At 44.0% G+C, this 25,822-nt stretch overlaps 1 protein-coding gene across 2 annotated transcripts in view; it reads right to left on the minus strand.

Annotated features, from left to right (window-relative positions):
• Window positions 1–25,822, minus strand: part of KDM4B (lysine demethylase 4B) — a 228,728-nt gene that overhangs the window by 193,555 nt on the left and 9,351 nt on the right. For both annotated transcript variants that reach the window (XM_060784971.2, XM_060784972.2), the window contains exons 2-5: window positions 13,139–13,304; window positions 9,850–10,025; window positions 8,524–8,638; window positions 3,283–3,476 (exon numbers count right to left, since the gene is read on the minus strand). In XM_060784971.2, the coding sequence (XP_060640954.2) occupies window positions 3,283–3,476; window positions 8,524–8,638; window positions 9,850–10,025; window positions 13,139–13,279 (626 nt within the window). In that variant the 5' untranslated portion in view covers window positions 13,280–13,304. The remainder of the gene's footprint in view (window positions 1–3,282; window positions 3,477–8,523; window positions 8,639–9,849; window positions 10,026–13,138; window positions 13,305–25,822) is intronic.

Here is a 25,822-nt window from a genome sequence, read left to right on the forward strand (position 1 = left end):
GAATGTGTCCAGAGGAGGGTGACTAAAATTATGAATGGTCTGAAGAACAAGCCCTATGAAGAGCGGCTTAAAGAGCTGGGCATGTTTAACCTGAAGAAGAGAAGGCTGAGAGGAGATAGCCATGTGTGTATATATATATGTATGTGTGTGTGTGTGTGTGAGAGAGAGAGAGAGGAAGTCACAGGGAGGAGGGAGCAAGCAAGCTTGTTTTCTGCTTCCCTGGAGACTAGGACATGGAACAATGGCTTCAAACTACAAGAAAGGAGATTCCATCTGAACATGAGGAAGAACTTCCTGACCGTGAGAGCCGTTCAGCAGTGGAACTCTCTGCCCCGGAGTGTGGTGGAGGCTCCTTCTTTGGAAGCTTTTAAACAGAGGCTGGATGGCCATCTGTCAGGGGTGCTTCGAATGCAATATTCCTGCTTCTTGGCAGGGGGTTGGACTGGATGCCCCATGAGGTCTCTTCCAACTCTATGATTCTATGACCAACTGAACATACTGAAGGGGTTTGAGGGGAACTGACCTTCATTTCTGGGAGTTGTAGTTCACTTACATCTGGAAACACTGTGACCACCACCAACAATAGACCAGGACCAAACTTGGCACACAGAATACTCATGACCAACTGAACCTACTGGAAGGGTTTCAGGGGAAAGACTCATCATGGTGGGAGCTGTAATTTATCCTGCAGCGAGACCCCACAGACCCAACCGATGATTCATCTAGAGAGCAAACTTGCCCAACATGACAAACTTTAAGCACTGGCCATCTGCCAGGGGCAGGGGTACTTTGAATGTGATTTTCTTGCTTCTTGGCAGGGGGCTGAACTGGATGGCCCACAAGGTCTCTTCCAACTCTATGATTCTATTCTGGGGTTTCAGGCCAACATAATGTGTGGCAGCCATAACAATAAAGTTTCTGGATTATAACAACTACTTTCACAGTAAGTCCCACGTAATTAAACAGGAAATAACACTTTCAAACCACGAACAGAAAATCTTGCAAGTTTTGCTACGTAGTGTTATTAGTTTGCTAAAAGAGATAGTCAGGACTGGGACAAAACAGACTGCCTACTTTTTGCCTTCATTCATTTCATTAGGGGGGAAAAAACTTCTGGAAGACAACTCCTGGAGCCCCTAATCCACAAATATGAATTGGTGATTGCCTAATTGTATTCCTCGTTTGCTTTGTGCTGTCAGAAATGTTGCAAACTAAAATGCTGAATAAAAAATTATATGCTTCAATTGGATCCAGAATGGAATTTCCCCCAAAAGTCCAGTGGGGATGGAGTAACCCTCCAACAGATCTTTGAATATTTTTACTACAGAACTGCTTTAAGTTAGATAAACATTAAAGTTAATGTTACCTGGGAAGGCCAAGAGCTTGAACTCTGTTCCCACTCTAAACATCTCAGCGTCACACTAACATTTAGGAAACACTGTATGAGCACCGAAGTAGATGCATGCAATAACATCTTGCGGAAACTTACTAATAGTGCATGGGGTGCAGACCCAAAATTAGTAAGAACATCAGCTCTGTCCTTGTCTTATTCAACTGCTGAGTATGCCTGCCCTGTTTTGCATAAGTCTGTTCATGCGAAGCAGGTAAATATAGCACTGAATGAGACATGTAGAATAATTACAGAACGTCTCAAACCTACACCTGTTGATAGACTCTATAAGGTAGCTGGCATTGCCCCCTCCCCCGGATGTGTGACGGGAAGTTGCTGCCAACTGCGAGAGAAATCAGATTTACCACTGTGAAAGCCACCCATTGCATGGCTATCAGCCTCCTCCCAGTAGACTTAAATTAAGGAAAAGCTTCACTCCTCTAAATGTTCCTCCAGCAACAGCAAGAATATCCCTGTAGGCAGCAAAATCAGGCAATTCCAACTGAATCGTCCCCCACGGGGGTCTTCCTCCAGGGGCAAACCAAGAATGGGCATCTTGGAAGTCCCTGAACAGACTCAGAAGTGGAGTTCGCAGATCAAAAGACAACCTCACAAAATGGCACTACCTCTTGAAACAGTATTTCTCAACCTAAGGTCGGGACCCATGGGGGGCTGCGAGGGGGTGTCAGAGGCAACGCCAAAGACCAAAAGGAAACACAGTATTGTCTGTTGGTCATGGGGGTTCTATGTGGGAAGTTTGGTCCAATTCTATCATTGGTGGGGTTCAGAATGCTCTGTGATTGTAGGTGAACTATAAATCCCAGCAACTACAACTCCCAAATGTCAAGGTCTATTTTCCCCAAACTCCACCAGTGTTCACATTTGGTCATATTGAGTATCCGTGCCAAGTTTGGTCTAGCTCCATCATTGTTTGAGTCCACAGTGCTCTCTGGATGTAGGTCAACAACAACTCCAAAACTCAAGGTCAATGCCCACCAAACCCTTCCTGTATTTTCTGTTGGTCATGGGAGTTCTGTGTGCCAAGTTTGGTTCAATTCCATCATTGGTGGAGTTCAGAATGCTCTTTGATTGTATGTTAACTATAAATCCCATCAACTACACTCCCAAATAACAAAATCAATCCCACCCCAACCCCACCGATTTTCAAATTTGAGCGTATTGGGTATTTGTGCCAAATTTGTTCCAGTGAATGAACATACATCCTGCGTATCAGATATTTACATGACGATTCAGAACAGTAGCAAAATTACAGTTATGAAGTAGCAACAAAAAAAATTATGTTTGGGGGTCACCACAACAAGAGGAACTGTATTAAGGTTGAGAACCACTATCCTAGAAGAATCCTCCATCTTGTGCGACTGTGGAGCAGAACAAATAACTCTGCATCTGTATGCCTGTCCACAACGCCCTGCCTCATGCACAGAAAAAAAACTGTTTAAAGCTACAGACAATGCAGTCACTGTTGCCTGTTTTGGTCTAACGCCATTTAGCTGCTTGTGATTCCTTTATTTTATCAGTTTTAAACTTATTTTATGCAATGCTTTTGACACAAAATTACCAAAAAAATTAAAATCTAAGACGCACTCCCCACCCCACATATAAATCTCTCTAAAAATGGGGTGCATCTTAGAACCGTAGGCATATTGATGTATTTCTGTTGCTGGTGATATTGAAGTTAGGGTGCATCTTACAATTCACAGCATCTTACAATTGAAGAAATATGGTATTATTAACCTAATCTGAGTATGGAATTTGCCTGGCTCACAAGCTGAGGTGCTATTCATGTGGCAAGAACAGGGGGCAAAGTCAGATATCCTGGTCTTGCACTGGAAAAGCTATAGACAATTCAGTTTCTGGCACAGCAGACTCACCAAGATTTGGGTTCTCCAAAATGCAGGTAGTTGATGCTGTAAAGGTCCATGTCCTCTGTATGCCATGCAAACGTGGTCTTCCACATCCCGAAGTAAAGGTACGGGGTGTTCACACCTTCAATGATTATTCCGCACTGGTGCTCCACCATGTCTAGGAGGGTGTTCAGGTTCCCAATGTTCCACTCGTTCACATTCTGGGACACAACAAATCAGAAGGTTAACTGGTTGTCAAAGGCTTTTACGGCCAGAATCACTAGGATGTTGCTGTGGGGTTTCCAAGCTGTATGGCTGTGTTCTAGCAGCATTTTCTCCTGACATTTCTTTATTTAAAACATTTATATTCTGCCCTTCTCACCCCAAAGGGGACTCATGGCAGAGCACAGCATATATATGGAAAATATTCAATGCCAGGACATGAATTCATTATATGCATACATAAACATTAAAGACATTTGTCTCAATATTAAAATGCACATTTCACCTGCATCTGTGGCTGGCATCTTCAAAGGATCTGATGGTAGTGAAGCAAGTGGAGTGTACATACCTGTGGAATCTCCAGGGTGGGAGAAGGAACCATTGTTTGTTATACAAGTGTAAAGGGTGCAGTTAGCAAGCTTGATTTGCAAGTGTTTGGCTACCCATATTGAAAAACTCCAGAATCAGGACAGTAACTAAAGAACGCCACCCAGACAAAGGATGTCTCCAGGCAATAAACAATTTAAAGGGAACAAAGGCCAGGCTATTTCTAGGCAGATGCTCTCACTAATTGACTATGCTACCTTCATGGTTACTCACATGCTAGTGCAGGCATGGGCAAACTTTTTAACTTAGGGGCTGCATGCTAGCACTCCCAACTAGGAGGACTGGCTTCCTGGTGATGGAAGGAAGAAGGGAAGAGGAAAGGGAAAAAAATAAGGAAGGATGAACGGGAGGAAGGGAGAGAAGGATAGAAGGAGAAAGGAGGAGATAGAGAAGGAAGGAAAGACAAAAGGGAAGGAATGAAGGAGAAAGGGAGGAGAGGGAGGAAAGAGAGAAGGAAGGAAGGACGATAGGGTGGAAGGGAAAGAAGGAAAAAGAGAAGGAAGGATGAAAGGGAGGAAGGGAAGTATGGAAAGAGAAAGAGGGAGAGAGGGAAGGAGAGAGGAAAGAGGGAAGGAAGGAAAGACAAAAGGGAATGGACGAAGGAGAAAGGGGGGGAGGGAGGAAAGAGGGAAGGAAGCATGAAAGGGAGGGAAGGATGGAAGGAAAAAGGAGAGAGGGAAGGGGAGGAGAGAGGAAGGAAGAAAAAACAAAAGGGAGGGAGGAAGGGAGGAAGTAGAAAGGGGGAGAGAGGTAGGAAAGAGGGAAAGAATGACAGAAAAAGAGAAGGAAGGACAAAAGATAGGAAGGAAAGAAGGAGAAAGAGGGAGAGAGGGAAGGAGGGAGGAAAGAGGGAAGGAAGAAAAACAAAAGGGAAGGAAGGAAGGATGAAAGGGAAGGATAAATGGAAGAAGCAAAATGAGAAGGTAGGACAAAAAGGAGGAAGAGAAGGATGGAAGGGAGGGAGGTAAGTAAGGAGGAAGGAAAGTGAGAAGGAAGGAAAGACAAAAGGGTGGAAGGGAAGGATGGAAGGAAGAAAGGAAAGGAGGAAGCAAAAAGAGAAGGAAGGGAGGAAGGGAAGATTGAAGAAGGAAGGGAAGGCGGAAGGAAAGACATAAGGAAGAGAAGACAAAAGTGAGTAAAGGAATGAAGTACTAAGGGGTGGAAGGCAAGGATGGAAGGAAGGGAAGGAAGGAGAAAGCAAAAAGAGAAGGGACGGAGGGAGGAAGAAAAGATTGGAGGTAGGAAGGGAGGAGGAAGGAAAAATAAAAGGAAGGGAGGGAGGAAAGAGAGAAGAAAGGAAAGACAAAAGGGAAGGAGGAAGGAGAAATAGGGAGAGAGGGAAGGAGGGAGGAAAGAAAGACGAAAGGCTGGAGGGGAAGGAGGGAGGGAGGGAGAAGGAGAGAGGGAGGGAGGGAAGAAAGATTACAATGGTGTGAGAGAGGAGGGCCTGAGACAAGGGCCAAAGGGGTCACATCCAGCCCCTGGGCCTGGGTTTGCCCATTCCTATGCCTAGTGGGTGGATCCCACTCAATACTTGCAAATCAAGCTTGCTAATTGCACCCTTCACACTTGATTAATAGATATTGGTTTTTTCTCCCACCCTGGACATTCCAAAGGCATATATACTCCACTTGCTTTACCACCATCAGATCCACTGAAGATGCCAGTCATAGATACAGGCAAAATGTCAGGACAAAATGCTGCTAGAACAGCCTGGAAACCACACAATACTCCAGTCGGAAGGTTACTTCCTCAGGTTGTTACAGGTGCACACTACATGATAAAGAGACACACTGAGAAGCCATAACAGGCCAGCTTTGGGGACACAAGACATGGAATGGACTCATAGGCAGGAGATCTGACAGAAAGAGCATGGACCATCTACAAACGTCCCTCTCAACTTTGGGAAAAAGTCCATCAATGTTGCCTATGAAAAATCCTGCCAATCTTTTGGGAAGAAGACAGGCAGACAAACATTAAAGCAAAGACCGCGATATCAAAGTGATGATCCTCCATCGTCTGTTTCTCTGGACCGAATGCTCCGTTGTCCGAAGGCCCCAATCATTGTCTCCCAAAGCAGTTGCTTTACTCTCAGGTCAAAAACAAAAAATGGAATGCTGGTAGACAGCAAAAGGGATTGAAACATGGGCTTAAAGCAAACCTTTAAAAATGTGGCATAAACACCGAGAGAGAGAACTGGGAAACCCTGGCCCTCAAGTGTCGAAGTAGAAGTCAGCAGTGACCAATGGTATTGAGGGTTTTGAAGAGGTTCACAAATAGAGGGTGATAGGGACAAACATGCCAAGAGGGAGAAAGCAATCCTTTACTGGGATTGCCTTCCATCTGGAAATGTATCTCCCTACTGCAAAAGAACATGCGGCTCCAGAATAGGTCTCCTAAGTCACTGCCGGACTCTCTGCTGTTGGAAGACAATCAGACTCTTGGGCCATGAGGGATCACCTCTGATGTATGATGATGACCCTCAGAATACTGTGAGGAAATCTACTTCAAAGAAGAACCAAATGACAAAGTTGCTCAGTAGCTATTTAACATAGGCCAAATAATGGGGGGAAAACGACAGTCAGAAGGGAGACCTTTTCAGCACAGAAGTTGGCCTGCCTGCAGTTGTTATGGAATTATCCCAAAATTAGCAGAGCATCCAAAAATATAGACAGGATACTTGACTGAGCAGCCACCTCATAGCAAGCAGAAAGGTGAAGTGTTGTGGCCGGGCTTTAACATGGGCCAGGCTTTAGCACCACGGGTTAAACCACCAGCTGCAGAAAATATTGCCAATCAAAAGGTCAACAGTTCAAGCCCAGGTTGGGGTGAGCTCACAACGTCAGCCCAGCTTCTGCTCACCTAGCAGTTCAAAAACAGTAATCTGAATAGATAAATAGGGAGGTAATAAAAGGCGCTCATGTGGACATGCTGGCAATTCAATCAGGAGAGTGTCTAAGGACAACAAAGCTCCTCGGCATGGAAGATGGAGTGACAGATGGAGATGGAAAAAGATGGGAAGCCTTTACCTCTGTTTATGTACTGCCTATCTTTGTTAAATGTATAATCAGCATTGAATGTTTGCTGTATATGTGTTCTGTAATTCGCCCCGAGTCCCCTCGGGGAGATAGGGCAGAATATATATAAAGTATATTATTATGTAGTTTATAATAATATATAGTATACTGCTAGGTCATTAAATGCTAATAAAGATGGTCAATTGCTACATTCACACCTACCTCAAACAAAAAAGAGTTCTTTCTCCCACCCTGGACATTCCCATTTCCTAGTTTCCAACAGACCTCACAACCTCTGAGGTTGCCTGCTATAGATGCAGGTGAAATGTCAGGAGAGAATGCTTCTGGAACATGGCCATACAGCCCGGAAAACACACAACAACCCTATATTATTATTGTGTGACTGCAAAATAATTTTGGAGCTTAGGAGGCAAAGATGCAGTGTTTGACATTTAAAGTTACAAATAAGTTTACTTTAAAAGCTTTTAAAAGAATCTGCAAAGCCCACCTGCTCCAAGGTGAACTAAATCACCTAAACTGGGCTCTACTGGCCAATGCAGACTCCACCACAGGAATAGAAGAGCTGCAAGACCAAGAGCAAGCCACGAGAGGAAAGACAAAGATCCACCCAGAGGAAAAGTGTTCTTACCCATACATCAAAGGAACCACTAACCATATAGGGAAGTTGATGAAGAAATACAAATATCTACAGACCAACTAAGAAAATCCAACAAATGCTATGTTCAGCAAAGGACAAGAGGGATCTTCTGACCCTGAAGGAGTCTGCTGTATACCATGCAACTGGGGACAAGTCTCCATAGGGACCACCAAATGCAACAGCATTGCCCAAACAAAGAACATGAAAGGCACTGCAGACTTGTTCACCTACAGAAGTCAGCCACAGCACAACACTTGATGAACCAACCTGGACACAGCATATTATTTGAGAACACAGAAACGCTGCACCACTCTAACAACCACCATATCAGACTTCACAGAGAAGCCACTGAAATCCACAAGAAGCATGTGGACAATTTCAACAGAAAGGAGCAAACCATGGAAATGAACAAAATCTGGCTACCAGTATTAAAAAGACTCTAAAATCAAGATAGTAAACAAAGAGCAACACTTAAAAACAGGGAAACAATCATGACCAGCTAACACCTCCCAAGAAAGGATTCCCCAGACAGGAAGCAACCAGGCTTTGAAGCTGCAAGGCTATTCAATGCTAATCAAGCTGGCTGATAGCAACATTCACACTTGCCTCCAATAGACAAGAGTTCTTTCTCCCACCCTGGACATTCCAAGGACATATAAACCTCACTTGCCTAGTTTCCAACAGACCTCACAACCTCTGAGGATGCCTGCCATAGAAGTGGGAGAAACGTCAGTAGAGAATGCTTCTGGAACATGGCCGGACAGCCTGGAAAACTCACAGCAACCTAACTATAGTTCTGTTGGAGCAGCAAAATTAAAATTCTTCCAAGTCTCCTGCTACAGTAAAGTCCATTTCAAACCAATGATAGAATCACAGAGTTGTTATTAGTCTTACCGCCCCTTCTTTCTTGTAACATCCTTTCCAATATTTAAACATGGCAATCAAAGTCTGAAAAGTAACCAGGCTTCAACCTCATATACTTACAGCATCGTACAAGGAACCACTGATATCTGCCCCATAAATAGGAGACACGAAAGTCAAGTTCTTCCAGTATTTGCGTTCCAGGTCATCAAAATCTTGATGTCGAGGGGTGCAGTACCTGAGGAGAAAGGGGAGGTTCAAAAAGAATTGGCCACACAATCCTGGTGTTGCTCCATAGCCTTTGTCAATATCAAAAAAATAAATATATAGTTGGCAATCATGTCATTATTTGTCAGTATCAGATACTGTCTTTTATTGGCATCACAGAGTTATCAAAATAATGCAATTTTTTTTATTTTTCCTGGGTGGCCAAAATGGCATTTTTGGGTAAACAACTGCAAGGCTTGGCTTGCCTTTGTCTGCCTAATACAAGGTGAGGCAGCATAACTTCCTTTTTTAAAATACACGCCATTCAGTCGGCTGAAGATGTAGCAGAGCGCTAGTGGTCTCATTCTAGAGGCAGGAGTATAAAGTTTCGTCCTGACACAGTTCAGTCGCCATCATGTGTTGGAACAGTGAGGAGCGTGCTTTTGCCGTTGCGGCCTACTTTTCAAGCAAATTTGGAGTGGCCAGCCTGCTCTCCAGATTTGGCCCCTTGTGATTTTTTTCTATGGGTTTTTTTGAAATCCTGTGTTTATGTGAACCGTCCAAGGACCCTACAAGATTTGAAGACCAACATCCAGGAAGAAATTGCCAACATAATGCCTGCTATGCTGGCAAGAGTCATGACAAACACCAGAAATCGGTTTACTCAGTGTATGGAGAATGGATCTTCCTAATAGATCTACCTAATTTCATCTTCAAAACTACGTAAAACAAAACTTAAGTATGTGCCTACATTATTTTTTTTAAAAATCTGATTCATACAATGGGTTTAATTAAGTTTTGAAAAAAGGAAGTCATGCTGCCTCACCCTGTACAAGAAGCCAGTGTCCTCTCCTAGGCCCAGTGAATGGGGGCAGACTTATGCCCCATCTACGCTGCCATATAACACAGACTGAACTGGATTCTATAAGTCTACACTCATATAATCTGCCTTTGAACAACCTATATAGGAGAGGCCATCTATCCTTCCACAGCTGACAAGACACTGCCTTGCCAGATTATGGATTTCATGTAACTCAGAGGTGAGCAGCTATGAAGGGGGCAATATGGAAGACTCAAAAGACATATTTCAGCATGTAAGAAGGACTAGATGCTTAGTAGGCCTTATTTGTCCAACCCCAGATGCAGCCAATAGAGGGCAGAATAGAGTACCAACCAAACAAGGGAAATTAAGAAGAATCATATATATTGTAAAACCACATCACGGTCCTAACAAGTGCATACTTCTCGCTGTTGGCCAAGCGACGATATTCCCCAACGAGCATGGGTTTCTTCTGAATATTGTACTGAGTAAAGAGGCCCGACTGCCCCGTCACAACTTGCTGAATGGGGGCAGGAATGACCATGTTGTCGATATCGTCATAGTTCTTGCGTGGCTTCCACTCCTTTGGAGGAATCACCTGTAAGGCGGAGAGGGATGAGGTGAAAGGAAGAAGGATCTCATCATAATTCAAAAGCACAAACCCACAAACACACTCCATTCTGTTCACTCTGTAAAAGGGAGCCAGGGTGAAGCTGGCATGCTAGTCCGTTCTCCAGCCAAATAACATTAAACAGTAATAAACCATCTTCATGATGGGGTCATTTGTTCAGATGAGCCATCAAATACTTTCAGGTCATTAACTGGTTTCTGTTGCCCTCCAGGCTTAGAAACACCTATGACCACTGCACCACTCAAGAATCCAGGAATATAAGCAAACAGTTTATTTTAACACATTTAAAAACATATAAAAAGCAGGAATAAGAATTTTAATCCACGAAGGTTTAGCAACAGGTGTTAACCAAACAATAATCTAAATGTCTCATATATTTTATGAGGTGGCAATGTCCAGGTACTGCATAAATCCACAAGCAAGCAAGTATAACTAGTAAAAGCTTGAACAGCAGTACAGGAGTACATGAAGAAGGAAGACATGAAGTGCCTCAAAATTGCTATTTAGGATTAAAAGAATTACTGGATTTTGGGAACTGGTTGGCTCCTAGGAGGTAATGCAGTATCTCTGAGCATTGCTGAAAGACCCATGAAGCAGCCTGATTCCTAAGTCAGTTTTAGCTCACTTTCCTTCCATTAGTCCTTGCCAACGCACCTCCAATACATTCTATCTCAAGAGCAGTGTCTGTTCAAACTGCACACTGAACAACTTCTTCTGCAACAAACACAGAGAGGCATTTCTGGCTTGAAAGAAGGAAACAAGCTTTCTGAAGCTGCAGCAGATGCTACCTGGGGAGCGCTGGCAAGTGGCTATTACTGACAGTGCAACACAACAAACAGGGGGGAAAGCAAGCCATCTGTTTCACAGTAATCAAAGAAGCCATGTGGAGTCCACTACTGAGAGAGGGCCAGCTCTCTGGATTCATTCCAGGGAAATCCTGGGAAACTGAGCAGCAGCACTGAAATCCGCAAATCAAGATTAAAGACACCTGGCCAGGCAGCATTAGAGAATCAGACCGGACAAACCAATAGATTAAAAAGGCACCAAGCCACAAAAATGACTATTCTGACTCAAGTCTAATAAGCCATTGAATCTAATGCGCACCTTAATTTTTAAAACTAGATTGTCAACTGTTACACTTTCTGAGTACATACATGTTGTGTGCCTCATTTTCATAACAGATTAAAGAGTTACATATAAGAAGTCATTAAAATCTATATACTCAATAAAATATATATATGTGTATGTTGCTGGGGCTCCCACTTCTACAAACAGCTTTAACCCACAGTGCTGAGGAGCCACCAAAAGAACTCCCTCCAATGATATTTCAGGTTATAGCAAGTGCTGTGAACATGTAGCCCAACCCTTGTCAATGCCCCCCCCCCCAAAACACCATACTCCCCACCACCCAAGGAATGCTTTCATTCAGGGACAATTTCATCCTAGATTTTACGTGTTTCCTCCACCACAGATATCCCAGTGTTTCTGACTCACTCCACTGGTGTGAAATTTGCATGATCCTGCCCACTGCCTCTCCCTTAACCCTTTCAGCAACTAAACATACTGGAGGAGTTTAGGGGATTGGCACCACATAATGGAAGTTGTAGTTCACCCTGCATCAAGTCAGAGAAGTGTGACCTCCACTGACAATGAACCTGCACCACATTTGGCACACAGAACCCCCATGACGAAATAAAAATATTGGAGAGGCTTGGGGGGGGGGGGGAATTCACCTTGATTCATAGCCGTTGTAGTTACTGGGATTTATAGTTCACCTGCAATAAAAGAGCATCCTGGACCCCACCAACGATGGCCCTGGACCTAACTTGGCACACAGAACCCCCCTAACCAACAAAAAATATAGGAGGGCTTTGGGGGAAATTCACCTTGACTTATAGAAATTAAAGTTCACCTACATCTAGAGAGCACTATGAATGCAAACAACGATGGATCTGCACCAAATTTGGCACACATACCCAATATGCCAAAATTTAAATCCTGTTGGGGTGGGGGGGGGGGGATTGGCCTTGACATTTGTGAGTTGTAGGTAATGGGATTTATAGTTCACCTGCAATCAAAAGCACTCTGCAGTCCAATGATGATGGATCTGGACCTAACTTGGCACACTGAACCCCCATGACCAACTGACGGTACTGGATAGATTTGATGGGACTGACGCACCATGGTGAGAGTTGTAATTTATCTTGAGAGCACACTGAACCCCACCAATGATGCATCTAGAGCAAACTTGCCTAACATGACAAATTTTAAGTACTGGTGGAGTTTCTCAGGGTTAACCTGGCATGACGTGAGTTATAGTTCACCCACAACCATATGCATTTTGTAAAATAAAAAATACCGTCTTCTAATAACCCAGGCAGCGCCAGGTACCCAAGCTAGTGTGTGTGTGTGTGTGTGTGTGTGTGTGTGTGTGTGTGTGTATAGAGAGAGAGAAGGAGAGATACAATTTATTTTACCTGCCTTCTTTATTGTTGATATCAAATTAGAATAAAGTCTGACTAAGGGATCAGGCAGAATAAACTTCATTTGCCACTCCACTAGACAAGGGAACACAGCCTGGAAAGTTTTCATCAATACCAAATTCCCCTGTGAAACTGTAACAAAGACCAGTAATTGACTTGCGTAAATGAGGGCCTTGTCCCTCATCAGTTAACACTAACCTCTTCTTCAGTGAACAGTCCCCTGTGTGCGTACGCATATGCATTACCTGTGTGCAAGACTGAGGCATATATCAGCCTCAATAATGAAGCAGCAACACACAGTCATGCTAACATTGTCCCAGTTCATGTGCCCCAGGAGGCTTATGTTCAAAACATTGAACACACACACATTTTATCACAAAATATAGAAACTGCATGCAAACATGGAGGCTTCAGGCTTTCATCCTCAATTATTAAACTTTTTCCTTGCTCGCAGCATCAAGTGAGTCAAAGCCAAACTGGAGAGTCTAGCCAAAGAGAGACCACACCACTTGGCTCTTGACTCCAATTGCCACTGTCTTTGAGAAATCATTGCTGACCTCCTCCCAATTCAACCAGTGAGTCCCAAAACCAACTCACCTTTGCCAGTCCAGCTCTGTGAGCTCCCTGGGATTCGATATAAGCAATGTATTTCCCAAAATCACGGAATTCCTCGAGCGTTGGGCGGAAAGTCATGATTTTGCAGCTGGGGTTTTGTGGACTTGGGTTTTCAGACCCCATCTTGCCGGGCTTTTTAGAACCTGGCCTGTAAAAAAAAACACACACACAAAGAAAAGAAGTAAATAAAGAGTTACTCGAGACTTCCACATGCCTTTACATTCCTTTATGACCTGCATTATGAATCCAGGAAGAAAACGTAATTTCATGTATGATTTTGAACCTTTCCGGAGCAACGTTCTGAGACTAGACAAAGAGGAACAAAATCTTGCTAAGAAAGGAAATAAATACATCTTGGTTGGAAACAACTGTTAAAATGTTATCCAGAACATCACTGAATTACTTACGGATATAACACTATGTAACAAGATTTGGGGGGGGGGGGGGAATGTGTTCTTGGTTTGAAAGTTTTGGTTCTTGTTTAATTGTGCAGTACTTATAACTCCAGAAACCTCATTTTTGTGGCTGCCACAAACGATGTTACTCAATGAGAAACGATAGCAAAATGTGCTGCAGGATGTCCTTCCTGCCAAAACAAAGTTTCTTGAGTTTAATAAACTTTTTCAATGTTTTTACGATAGAACCAATCAGGAAATGACATCTATAACCCAAGAACAAAAACCATGTTACATAATGTAACGTAACTGAAACACTTGTTTAATTGTAGCACTACTGGGATTACACTAACCTAAAAGTTACCACTGAGATACTTACAAAATTGCTATTGTTACTGTTACAGGCAAAATATCCAGCACTCTCGGAAAAACTGCTCCCAGAGTGGTTAATGAGTAATTGAAATCTAGGCTTGTACAAGGTTCTAGAGTGGGTGGTTGCCTGTCAACTCCAGGGATTCTTGGATGACACCAACTATCTAGATCCATCACAGTCTGGTTTTAGACCTGGCCATGGTACTGAGACGGCTTTGGTCGCCTTGGTGGATGACCTCCAAAGAGAGCTCGACAGGGGGAGTGTGTCCCTGTTGGTTCTCCTGGATATCTCAGCGGCTTTCGATACCATCAACCATGGTATCCTTCTGGGGCGGCTCTCTGGAATGGGTCTTGGGGGCATTGCACTGCAATGGCTCCGCTCCTTCCTGGAGGGTTGCTCCCAGTTGGTGAAGCTGGGTGATACCTGTTTGGAACCACGGCCTTTGACCTGTGGGGTCCCAAAAGGTTCCATTCTGTCCCCCATGCTTTTCAATATATACATGAAACCACTGGGTGTACACAGATGACACCCAACTCTACTACTCATTTCCAATGAATTCCAAGGAAGCCTCCCAGACCTTGAACCAGTGTCTGACAGCTGTGATGGACTGGATGAGGGCTAACAGGTTGAAGCTTAATCCAGACAAGACAGAGGTCCTCCTGGTCAGTTGCAGGGCCGACCGGGGTATTGGGTGGCAGCCTGTGCTCAACGGGGTTACACTCCCCCTGAAGGTGCAGGTCCGTAGCTTGGGGTTCCTCCTAGACTCAACGCTGTCGCTTGATGCTCAGGTGTCAGTGGTGGCCGGGAGGGCCTTTGCAGAACTCAAACTTGTGCACCAGCTGCGACCATACCTCGTGAAGTCTGACTTGGCCAGGGTAGTCCATGCCTTGATTATGTAAGAACTGGACTATTGCAATGCGCTCTATGTGGGGCTGCCCTTGAAGACGGCCCGGAAGTTTGAACTGGTACAATGGCGGCAGCCAGGCTCCTTACTGGAGCAAACTATAGGGAGCATATGACACCTCTATTAAAACAGCTTCCTTGGCTGCCGATAAGTTGCTGAGCCAAATTCAAGGTACAGGTCATGACCTATAAAGCCCTAAACGGTTCAGGCCCTGCCTATCTCCGTGATCGCAACTCCTTCTATGAACTGGCACGAGCTCTAAGATCTTCCGGGGAGGCCCTCCTCTGGATCCCACTACTGTCTCAAGTGCAGTTGGTCGGGACGACAGAGAGGGCCTTCTCAGTGGTGGCCCCCCACCTCTGGAACACCCTTCCAAAGGAAATAAGACAGGCCCCATCCCTCCCCTCCTTTCGCAAGAACTTGAAGACCTGGTGGTTTCAACAAGCCTTTGAAAATGACCAGTTCTAACTCAGCCCCACGTATATGTCAAATACGGCCTTATTCTTCCTACCAATTATCCAGATCATTTCCTCTAATCGGCCCCGGAATGAACAGACACAGACCCATACCTAATATTATTGTTGCCTGCCATAGTATTGAACTTAATTTTCAGGCCTCCTAGGATTTTTGGACTTGCACAAATCTTGGCCTGGTCTTTTAAATTTTTAAATTGCCTTGAACAAGCAGGATTACTTTTAATATATGTGTGTTATGGTGACAATTTTTATGCTTATATTTTGTTTTGTTAATCTTGTGTTATGTTGTTTTTACTTCGTATGTTTTGTGATGTTACCTGGGAACTGCTCTGGGTCCCCACAGGGAGATGGAGCAGTATATAAATAAAGTATAAAGTATTATTTATTTATTTGGTGGTGGCCCCGATCCATTTTTGGGAGCCTCCCAAATTCGGGAGGGCAGAGATCTGTTTTCGCTCTGGGGTGCCAAAAGATCCATTTTCTCTTGGCCCATTATGGGGGAGGAGCTTCCCATGCTCTCCTTCCCACCATTTCTGTTTACTCTAGAGGTGAGGCAGCCACATGCGCTTTCTCTCCTAAGCCTGCTGCACGCCACACTCACTCTTTCTGAGGCATTAAAGCTGTTTCTTACTCTAGAGGAGAGACACTTGGCTGCAGGCAGGTGTATGCCGGGCCTGCATGCCACATGCACTGTTTCCAAGGCAAAGAGGCAAGATCTTAAAGTTGTTTCTTAGAGGAGAGGTGCTCAGATGCGGGCAGACAGGCAGGAGCATGCTTTAAGGAGAATTCTCCTACCTGTTTCTTTCTACTCTAGAAAGGCGCTCACAGGCACTTTCTTCCCCAGGCCTGCACACCACAAGCATTCTTTCCAAGGCAAGGAGGCAAGTTCCTAAAGCTGTTTCTTACTCTAGAGGGGAAGCGCTTGGCTGCAGGCAGGTGCGCACACTTTCTCTCCCAGGCTGCACCACACCAGCAGCTATGCACTCTTTCCAATGAATTTTAAGGCAGCTTCCCCACTTCCAGGTAAGGAAGAGTGATGATCTCCTAGAAGAGGAGAAGTACCTGGTAGTAATTTTCAGGGAAGGAGGGTTTTCTTTTTGGTTGCTGGGGGATTAATAAAGAAGATTAAACTGTGATTCCGAAAAGCAGAGGAGGAGCCGGGATCGGCTCCCCCTTGTTTTAGTGTCAGGCAGGTTTTTGTACCAGGAGGGCCCTTATCGTTACAAGCTCCCAAAGCACCACAGGTGCCGAAAGAAACTGAGGGAACAGAAGAAACAAATTCCGTGCACAAGTCTATTGAAAACTGTTAATACAAAGAACATTCCCCTCTTGGGCCCCATCTACGCTGGCATATAATGCAGTTCAGTGTAAACTGCACTGAACGGTTCTGGCCCAGCGTACCTGTCCGAACGTATCTTCTTCTATGTCCCACCTCGGAGTTTTAAGATCTTCTGGGAAGGCCCTGCTCTTGGCCCCATCTTTATCACAAGTGAGACTGGTGGGACGAGGGACAGGGCCTTCTCAGTGGTGGCCCCCTGCTTTTGGAATTCACTCCCCGGGGAAATTAGGTCATCAACATCCTTCCTTTCCTTCAGAAGGAAGTTGAAAACATGGATATGGGACCAGGCCTTTGGGTAATCAGGCAGACTGACAAGGTAATGATGACCAGAGTTTGGAAAGGATTATGATAATGCTGAATGGACTTACGGATTTTCAGAACTTGGTGAATGTTAGCCACTAGATTGACTTTTCTTTTAGTTGTTATTGTGTTAATTGATTGTTTTTAACTATTTGTGATTACTGCTGCTATGTATTTTACTTGTTGAATTGTTGGCATCGAATTGTGCCGGTTGTAAGCCGCCCTGAGTCCCTCCTAGGGGGTTGAGAAGGGCGGGGTAGAAGTACTCGAAATAAATAAATAAACTGGATTACATGAGTCTACACTGCCATATAATCTAGTTCACCCTCCATTATACTGGCAGTGTGGACTTAAAGCCTCTGAAAGGACTGCGTAAAGTGTGGTCCCAAGGCAACAAAAGAGCTTAAATTATATTTTTGTAGACCCTGCAGACTCCTGGGAATGCCCTTATCGTGCCAAAAAGAGAGACTATAGGGATGGCAATTCATCTTTTAGTTCATCATCTCAGTTCAACTATCTTCAACTATTGCAAAGAAACAAAGAATAGCGTTTGCAAGGTAACCAGTTACATGCTTGAAATATCAACAGAGGGCAGCAGAGGACTTTGGAATCACTTCCTGCATCACAATTTAAGTCAGATGTGCAGCAATGCCCCAATCACACAATTTTCCTAAAATAACAGTGGGAGCACTATTCAAAATCAGTCTCGCATGTGAAAAACTCTTTATCTTTTACAACCCAAGAGAGTCAGGTATCTAAAGGAGGCAGGGAAGGAACCCAATCATTGTGGATTCCATAACATCCAGACAATGAAAGGAAATATCTCTACCTCTGAATAATAAGCCATAGCCTTTTTAGTTTGGATCAGCAGGCAAATTGATGTTGTAGCACCTTTGAGACTAACCAAGACAAAGAAGTCATATCTGATGAAGTAGACTTGAGTCTTGGAAAGCTTATGCTGCCAACTTCTTTCTCTCGGTTAAATGATCTCTATGGACAAGTTAGAGGCAATCTCAGTTGATAGCACCTCATATGCCAGAAAGGGAAGGGTGAATGAATTTTGCATCAAGAAGAATAAAAAATAAGCCAGCAAGAAGTGTACCTTTCTGCAGGATCAGAGAACCTCTTTCCAGGCTCCACAGATAGAGCTAACTGTGAGAAATGGTCAACTAATTCACCTAATTAATCTCATTACAACAGCTAAGTATAGAATCGCTGTGAAGAAGAGGAGGGGAAAAGTTAATGCTCACATTTCTCTTCCTCTAGTTCAGTGGTTCCCAACCTTTGGTCCTCCGTTTTTTGTGTGTGGCTGGGGTGCACCAAACAGACTCCCGCTGCCACAAACAGCTTTGCCCACAGCGCTAAGGAGCCACCAAAAGCACTCCCTACAATTACATTTCAGGTTATAGGGAGCGCCATGAATATGTAGCCCAAACCTTGCCAATGTCCTCCCCAAACACCACACTGTTCACCACCCAAGAAATGTTTTCATTCAGGGACAATTTCATCCTAGATTTTGCATGATTCCTCCACCACAGACATCCCAGTGTTCCTTACAATCTCCACTGGTGTGGAATTTACATGATCCCACTCACTGCCTCTCCCTTAACCCTTTCCTACTCTTTTCAACTTTGTCTGCACAACAAACAGAGCAGAACTAATCAGCAAGTAAACATACTGGAGGAGTTTGGGGGATTGACACCACATGATTGACGTTCACCCTGCAACAAGTCAGAGCACTGTGACACCCACTGACCACGGACCTGGACCACATTTGGCACACAAAACCCCAATTAACTAAGAAAAATACTGGAGAGGTTTGGGGGGGATTCACCTTGATTCATAGCCACTGTAGATATTGGGATTTATAGTTCACCTGCAATAAAACACAGAAAAGAGATGTAGTAGTCATGGGCGATTTCAACTATCCCGATATTTGCTGGAAAACAAACTCGGCCAAGAGTACAAGGTCCAACAAATTCCTCGCTTGCCTTGCAGACAATTTCATGGTCCAGAAGGTAGAAGAGGCAACAAGGGGATTGGCTACTCTTGATCTCATCCTAACAAATGCGGAGGACCTGATCGATGCGGTCGAAGTGGTAGGATCCTTAGGGGCAAGTGACCATGTGCTCCTGCAATTTGAGGTACAAAGGAAGGCCGAAACTAAGACAAGTCAAACCCGCATTTTGGACTTTAGGAGAGCTGATTTCCAAAAAATGAAGGAAACGCTGAGCAGCATTCAGTGGACACAGATACTAAAAGACAAGGGAGCTACGGATGGATGGGAATTTCTCAAGAGTGAAATACTCAAGGCGCAATTGCAAACCGTGCCAACAAAGAGAAAAAATAGGACAAGTGCAAAAAAGCCAGAATGGATGTCCAAAGAACTTCTAACTGTGCTAAGATACAAAAGAGACATGCACAAGAAGTGGAAAAAGGGAGAAATCACCAAAGAAGAATTCAAACAAATAGCCAACACCTGTAGGGAAAAGGTCCGCAAGGCTAAAGCAAAAAACGAGCTCAGACTTGCCAGGGACATTAAAAACAATAAAAAGGGCTTCTATTCTTATGTCAGTAGAAAAAGGAAAAACAAGGAGGCGATAGGACCTCTTCGAGGAGAAGATGGGGCAATGCTGACAGGGGATAGGGAAAAGGCAGAACTACTTAATGCCTTCTTTGCCTCGGTCTTCTCACAAAAAGAGAGTCTTCAACCTCAGCAAGATGGAGTGGATGAGGGATTGGAGGACAGCCAACCCCAAATTGGGAAAGAAGTCGTCCAGGAATACCTGGCCGCTCTTAATGAGTTCAAGTCCCCAGGGCCAGATCAACTACACCCCAGAGTATTGAAGGAACTAGCGGAAGTCATTTCGGAACCATTGGCAACCATCTTTGAGAGTTCTTGGAGAACGGGAGAAGTTCCAGCAGATTGGAGGAGGGCCAATGTGGTCCCAATCTTCAAGAAGGGAAAAAAGGACGACCCAAACAACTACCGTCCGGTCAGCTTCACGTCGATACTGGGCAAGATTCTGGAAAAGATTGTTAAGGAAGTGGTCTGCAAACACTTAGAAACAAATGCAGTCATCGCTAATAGTCAACATGGATTTATCAAAAACAAGTCATGCCAGACTAATCTGATCTCTTTCTTCGATAGAGCTACAAGCTGGGTAGATGCGGGGAATGCCGTGGATGTAGCGTACCTGGATTTCAGTAAGGCCTTCGACAAGGTCCCCCATGACCTTCTGGCAAGGAAACTAGTCCAATGTGGGCTAGGCAAAACTACGGTGAGGTGGATCTGTAATTGGTTAAGTGGACGAACACAGAGAGTGCTCACTAATGCTTCCTCTTCATCTTGGAAAGAAGTGACGAGCGGAGTGCCGCAGGGCTCCGTCCTGGGCCCGGTCCTGTTCAACATCTTTATTAATGACTTAGATGAAGGGCTAGAAGGCATGATCATCAAGTTTGCAGACGATACCAAATTGGGAGGGATAGCCAATAGTCCAGAGGACAGGAGCAGAATTCAAAACGATCTTGACAGATTAGAGAGATGGGCCAAAACTAACAAAATGAAGTTCAACAGTGACAAATGCAAGATACTCCACTTTGGCAGAAAAAATGAAATGCAAAGATACAGAATGGGGGACGCCTGGCTCGAGAGCAGTACGTGTGAAAAAGATCTTGGAGTCCTCGTGGACAACAAGTTAAACATGAGCCAACAATGTGATGTGGCGGCAAAAAAAGCCAATGGGATTTTGGCCTGCATCAATAGAAGCATAGTGTCTAGATCTAAGGAAGTAATGCTACCCCTCTATTCTGCTTTGGTTAGACCACATCTGGAATATTGTGTCCAATTCTGGGCACCACAATTCAAGAGAGATGTTGACAAGCTGGAAAGTGTCCAGAGGAGGGCGACTAAAATGATCAAGGGTCTGGAGAACAAGCCCTATGAGGAGCGGCTTAGGGAACTGGGCATGTTTAGCCTGAAGAAGAGAAGGCTGAGAGGAGATATGATAGCCATGTATAAATATGTGAGAGGAAGCCACAGGGAGGAGGGAGCAAGCTTGTTTTCTGCTTCCTTGGAGACTAGGACACGGAACAATGGCTTCAAACTACAAGAGAGGAGATTCCATCTGAACATTAGGAAGAACTTCCTGACTGTGAGAGCCGTTCAGCAGTGGAACTCTCTGCCCCGGAGTGTGGTGGAGGCTCCTTCTTTGGAAGCTTTTAAGCAGAGGCTGGATGGCCATTTGTCAGGGGTGATTTGAATGCAATATTCCTGCTTCTTGGCAGGGGGTTGGACTGGATGGCCCATGAGGTCTCTTCCAACTCTATGATTCTATGATTCTATGAAAACAACACTCTGGACCCCACCAATGATGGTCCTGGACCTAACTTGGCACACAGAGCTCTCATGACCAACAAAAAGATACCATTGGTATTTGGGTGGATTTATAGGAGTTGTAGTTCACCTACATCCAGAGACACTGTGACCACCACTGAGAATAGCCCGAGACCAAACTTGGCATGAAGAACCCCAAGACAAACTGAATCTACTGTAGGGGTTTGAGGGGACTGACTCACCATGATAGAAGTTGTAGTTTACCCTGCTGCCACACGGACCCCACCAACTGAAAATACTGGAGGGCTTTGGGGGGAACTGACCTTCATTTCTGGAAGTTGTAGTTCACTTACATCCAGAGACACTGTAACTATCACCAATGATGGATCTGAACCAAATTTGGCACACAGAACCCCTATGACCAACTGAACCTACTGGAGGGCTTTGAGGGAACTGACTCACCATGATGGGAGCCGTAGTTTATCCTGCAGCCAGAGATCACACTAAACCCCACCAATGATGCATCTAGAGGAAACTTGCCCAACATTTAACTACTGGAGTTTCAGGGGGTTGACCTGGCATGATGTGAGTTGTAGTTCACCCACAACCTTATGCATTTTGTAATTTTTTAAAAAAATGACTTTTTCAAATAACCCAGGAAATGTCGGATACCCAAACTAGTATGTATTTTAAAAAGTACAGTGATGCAACATCGGGTTATGGCAACTGAATAACACCATTTGCTGATTTGCATAAACAACAACAGTCTGTTTGCAAGTCTGGCTTTACATGCATAGTTTGGTACAAGTCTGCAAAAAAGGGAAATAGATATCCCTTCCTAATACTTTAGCAACTTCTGGTGCAGGAAGCAGAGCCTTACCATGGTGCTCCCAAAGCAGGTTCCCCCCTGTGCTTCTGATATGGAATTATCTTCATTCCAAGCCAGAGAATATATTGTGTCAAGGGTTTTGCAGTCCCTAGTACATTTACTAGCAAACAAAAACTTGATGCAGTCTCAACAGCAAAATTATGATCACAAAATACTGCCTTCTCCCAACATCAATGCCACCACATACTCGTTAAATCTTGCACATTTTTAAAATTTGCTTTCCCAAGTAACTCTTAGCCACCCAAGTCTCACCAACAAATGCAGCAGTCAGGGTTACAGTGGTCATCCTTGCAGGCTTCCGTGAGTCAAACTAAATCAAAATACATCCTGTCAGTGAGAATCAGATAAGGTCCATCAAAACAATGCACAGTGTGCATTCGGATAAAAGAGCCAATTCAGGTAGGGCTCACTGGACTTATTTTCATTCATTCTCCCTAAAGACGAACCAACTCTTGGAAATTACAAGTGTGTCGCTCTTAACTCTTTCACCTGTGTTTGAACAGTCTTCCCTTTCCTTCCACAATCTCCTTTTCCTGTTCTCTTCCTGTGCACATGTTTGCTTCACATGGTGCAAAACAGTTTTGCTTATATAGATTCAGTGGTGAAATGCCACAAGCACATACAAACAGCTTTATGATATAAAACAGAGCTTAGGTATACAGGCAGCACCCATTTTACAGGAAAGATAGTTTCTGTGGGTTTGTTCTTCAGATCTCTCTATATACAACTTTGGATTGCATTGGGAAGGGCGAACACCCCTGTGGTTTTTTTCTTTGCTGTCTGTGCCCCTGTTCAGAAAGTTTCACCTCACTTTCTGTCCCTGTGAGAATTGGTATTTTGAAAAATTTGGCTTGTTGTGGAAACAAGGATTGATGATAAAGCTTCAGTTGAGACACCTTTTCCCCCATTAATTAATCTTCCAGGAATGAATTTCCCTTCTGAGGAGGAGATATCTCTCACTTCCTGTTGTCTCACCCCCATTCTTAATTAGGAGTCTTTTGTAATTCGAATGCTTGTAACTCAGGCACTGCCTGTATAAGAAACACCTTTGCCATTGTTATATTTTTGAAAAGAAAGAAAAGTTATAGCAAACAGGTGCTGAAACTGATCCCATGGGTTTGCATAAGCAGGTCCCCAGTAACCTCTTCCTATAGATGTATATCTGTGCAAGGCAGTTACAAATGACTCCTAGTTAAGAATGGGAAGTGAGAAATCTGCCACTTGGAAGGGAGGGAAATTCACTCATGAAATAATTATTTTCACAGAGAAAGAGGTCTCAATTGAAGCTTTATCCCCAATCCTTGTTTCCACAATAAGTCAGCATTTCCAAAATCCAGTTCTCGCAGGGACAGAAAATGAGGTGAAGTTTTTTGAACAGGGGCACAGACAGCAAAGGAAACACCACAGAGGTGTTAACACTTCCATATGCCACCCAAAAGGGGGGGGGGGGTGTATGTGTGTATTTGGCTGGAGTTACACTTTAAAAAGGTACCTGTTCCAACTGACATAGAAATTCAACCTAAGAAGAAACCTACAGAACCTATCTTGTTCAGGGTCAGAGAAGCAGATGGTGAAGACAGAAGAACAGCCTGTTTCAGGGATCTGTGCTTGCTCCATCAATGTTTAACATTTACACAAATAATCAGCCACTGCCAGAAGGAACAGAGAGTTTCATCTATACTGACAATCGTGCCATCACTGCTCAAGCAGGGAGTTTTGAAAGGGTCAAACAGAAGCTCTCCAAAGCTTTAGGGGCTCTTACTGCCTATTACAGGGAAAAACAGCTGATTCCTAATCCATCTAAAATGCAGACATGTGCTTTTCACCTTAAGAGCAGACAGGAATCTAGAGTTTTGAGGATTACCTGGGAAGAAATCCCACTAAAACATTGCAGCACACCAACATACCTGGGAGTTATTGTGGACCGTGTTCTGACTTATAAGAAGCACTGCTTAAATATCAAGCAAAAACTGGGTGCTAGAAATACTGTATCATACGAAAGCTGACTGGCACAACCTGGGGGTCAAAATTAGACACAGTGAAGACATCTGCCCTTGGGCTTTGCTACTCTGCTGCTGAATATGCATGCCTAGTGTGGAAAACATCTCACCACATTAAAACAGTGGATGTGGCTCTTAATGACACATACCACATTATCACAGGACCTCTATGCCCAACACCACTGGAAAAATTACACTGTTTAGCTGGTATCGCACCAGCTGACATCCATTGGAAAGTGGAAAGTAGCAGCCTGTGTAGTGAAAGGACCAAGGCATTGAAAAAGCTTCCTAAGATCTACAGAGATACTTGCAGGAACACCTCAGCAAGTGAGACTCCAAAAGTGGCAAGCTAAAAACCAGAACCTCAATCAGTGGCTGAAACTGGATGAGAAACTCTCCCCTGGGCACCCATAAGGCTGAGCAACTTGGAAGGCGCTGAATAGACTGCACTCTGGCACCACAAGATGCAGAGCCAATCTTAAGAAATAAGGCTACTAAGTGGAGTCCATGACATGCAAATGAGGAGAAGAGTAAACTACAGACCACCTACTGCAATGCAGCCTGAGCCCTGCCACATGCACACTGGAGGACCTTCTTACAGCAACACCAGAAGCACTCAAGGTGGCCAACTTCTGGTCAAAGGACATTTAGTATAATGCCAAGTGTTTAACTTTGTTTGTTGGGGGGGGGGGGGTGTACATTATAACTGTCTTCTCAATTCGCTTCTAACATGATAAATAATTTTGTTCGTAACTTGGGGGGTGCCTGCAATTTTCAGTCATGCCGTCCCCTCACTATCTCTTCCTCTGAATACTGACAATGCACAAATCCAACCATTTCCTGTCTGGCTACACAAACTCATCCAAAGTGGTTGGTGGCATTGTCTTCTTAAACACAGCAGCAAAGTCTTCTCCATGCTGCTGGTCACAGGACTCTCTTTCAGGTCCTGCTCCTCCTCCTCCGGTGGGTGTGACACACTGACCCAGATTCAGAGCTTTACTGCAGCCTAGCGCCAGAAACTGAACAGCTGTAGGGAAGAATAAGCAGCAGGAAGAGGAAAGCTTTATCCCAAATGCCTTCAGGATCCATCTTTGGGTGCAAGGAAAAAAAACACTAACGGCAAAAAAGAAAAAAAAATCACCCAACAACTAAATAGAACATTTCCACGTTCTCGTTTACTTCATTTTTTCTAAATGAAACAACAAAATCTATTAAAAACAGTTTTTAATTATTATGTAAACCATCAATAATTATACAATGTGGGTGGCAATATATGCTTTTCTTGCATATGCCTTCCCTTGTTAGCAACAATCCATTATAGGTACGAGTTACTTGTATTCCTGAAGATATTACTCTATTGCAACTCTGCCATCACCAAAAACAGCAAGTGGGAAAAACCACCAAATACAATTCCCATATTTTCCAGTTCTGATCTGTATAATCAATTGCTTCAATTAAGGTTATGACTAGGCTGCATGAGAAACACATTACTGACGGTCAAGGTTTAATTATTCAGTTTTACTGAGAGGATAGTATTTCATTTTCTATATCTAACCCACTTTTCTTTTTCGATGGAAACCTAAATCAGTGGAGGGGAAAAGAAAAAAGAAAAATAGTGAATCTATTTTGCAAAGAGCTGTGTTCAAAATAATTC

The sequence above is a fragment of the Anolis sagrei genome, chromosome X (assembly GCF_037176765.1).
Source record: "Anolis sagrei isolate rAnoSag1 chromosome X, rAnoSag1.mat, whole genome shotgun sequence".
Lineage (NCBI taxonomy): Eukaryota > Metazoa > Chordata > Lepidosauria > Squamata > Dactyloidae > Anolis > Anolis sagrei.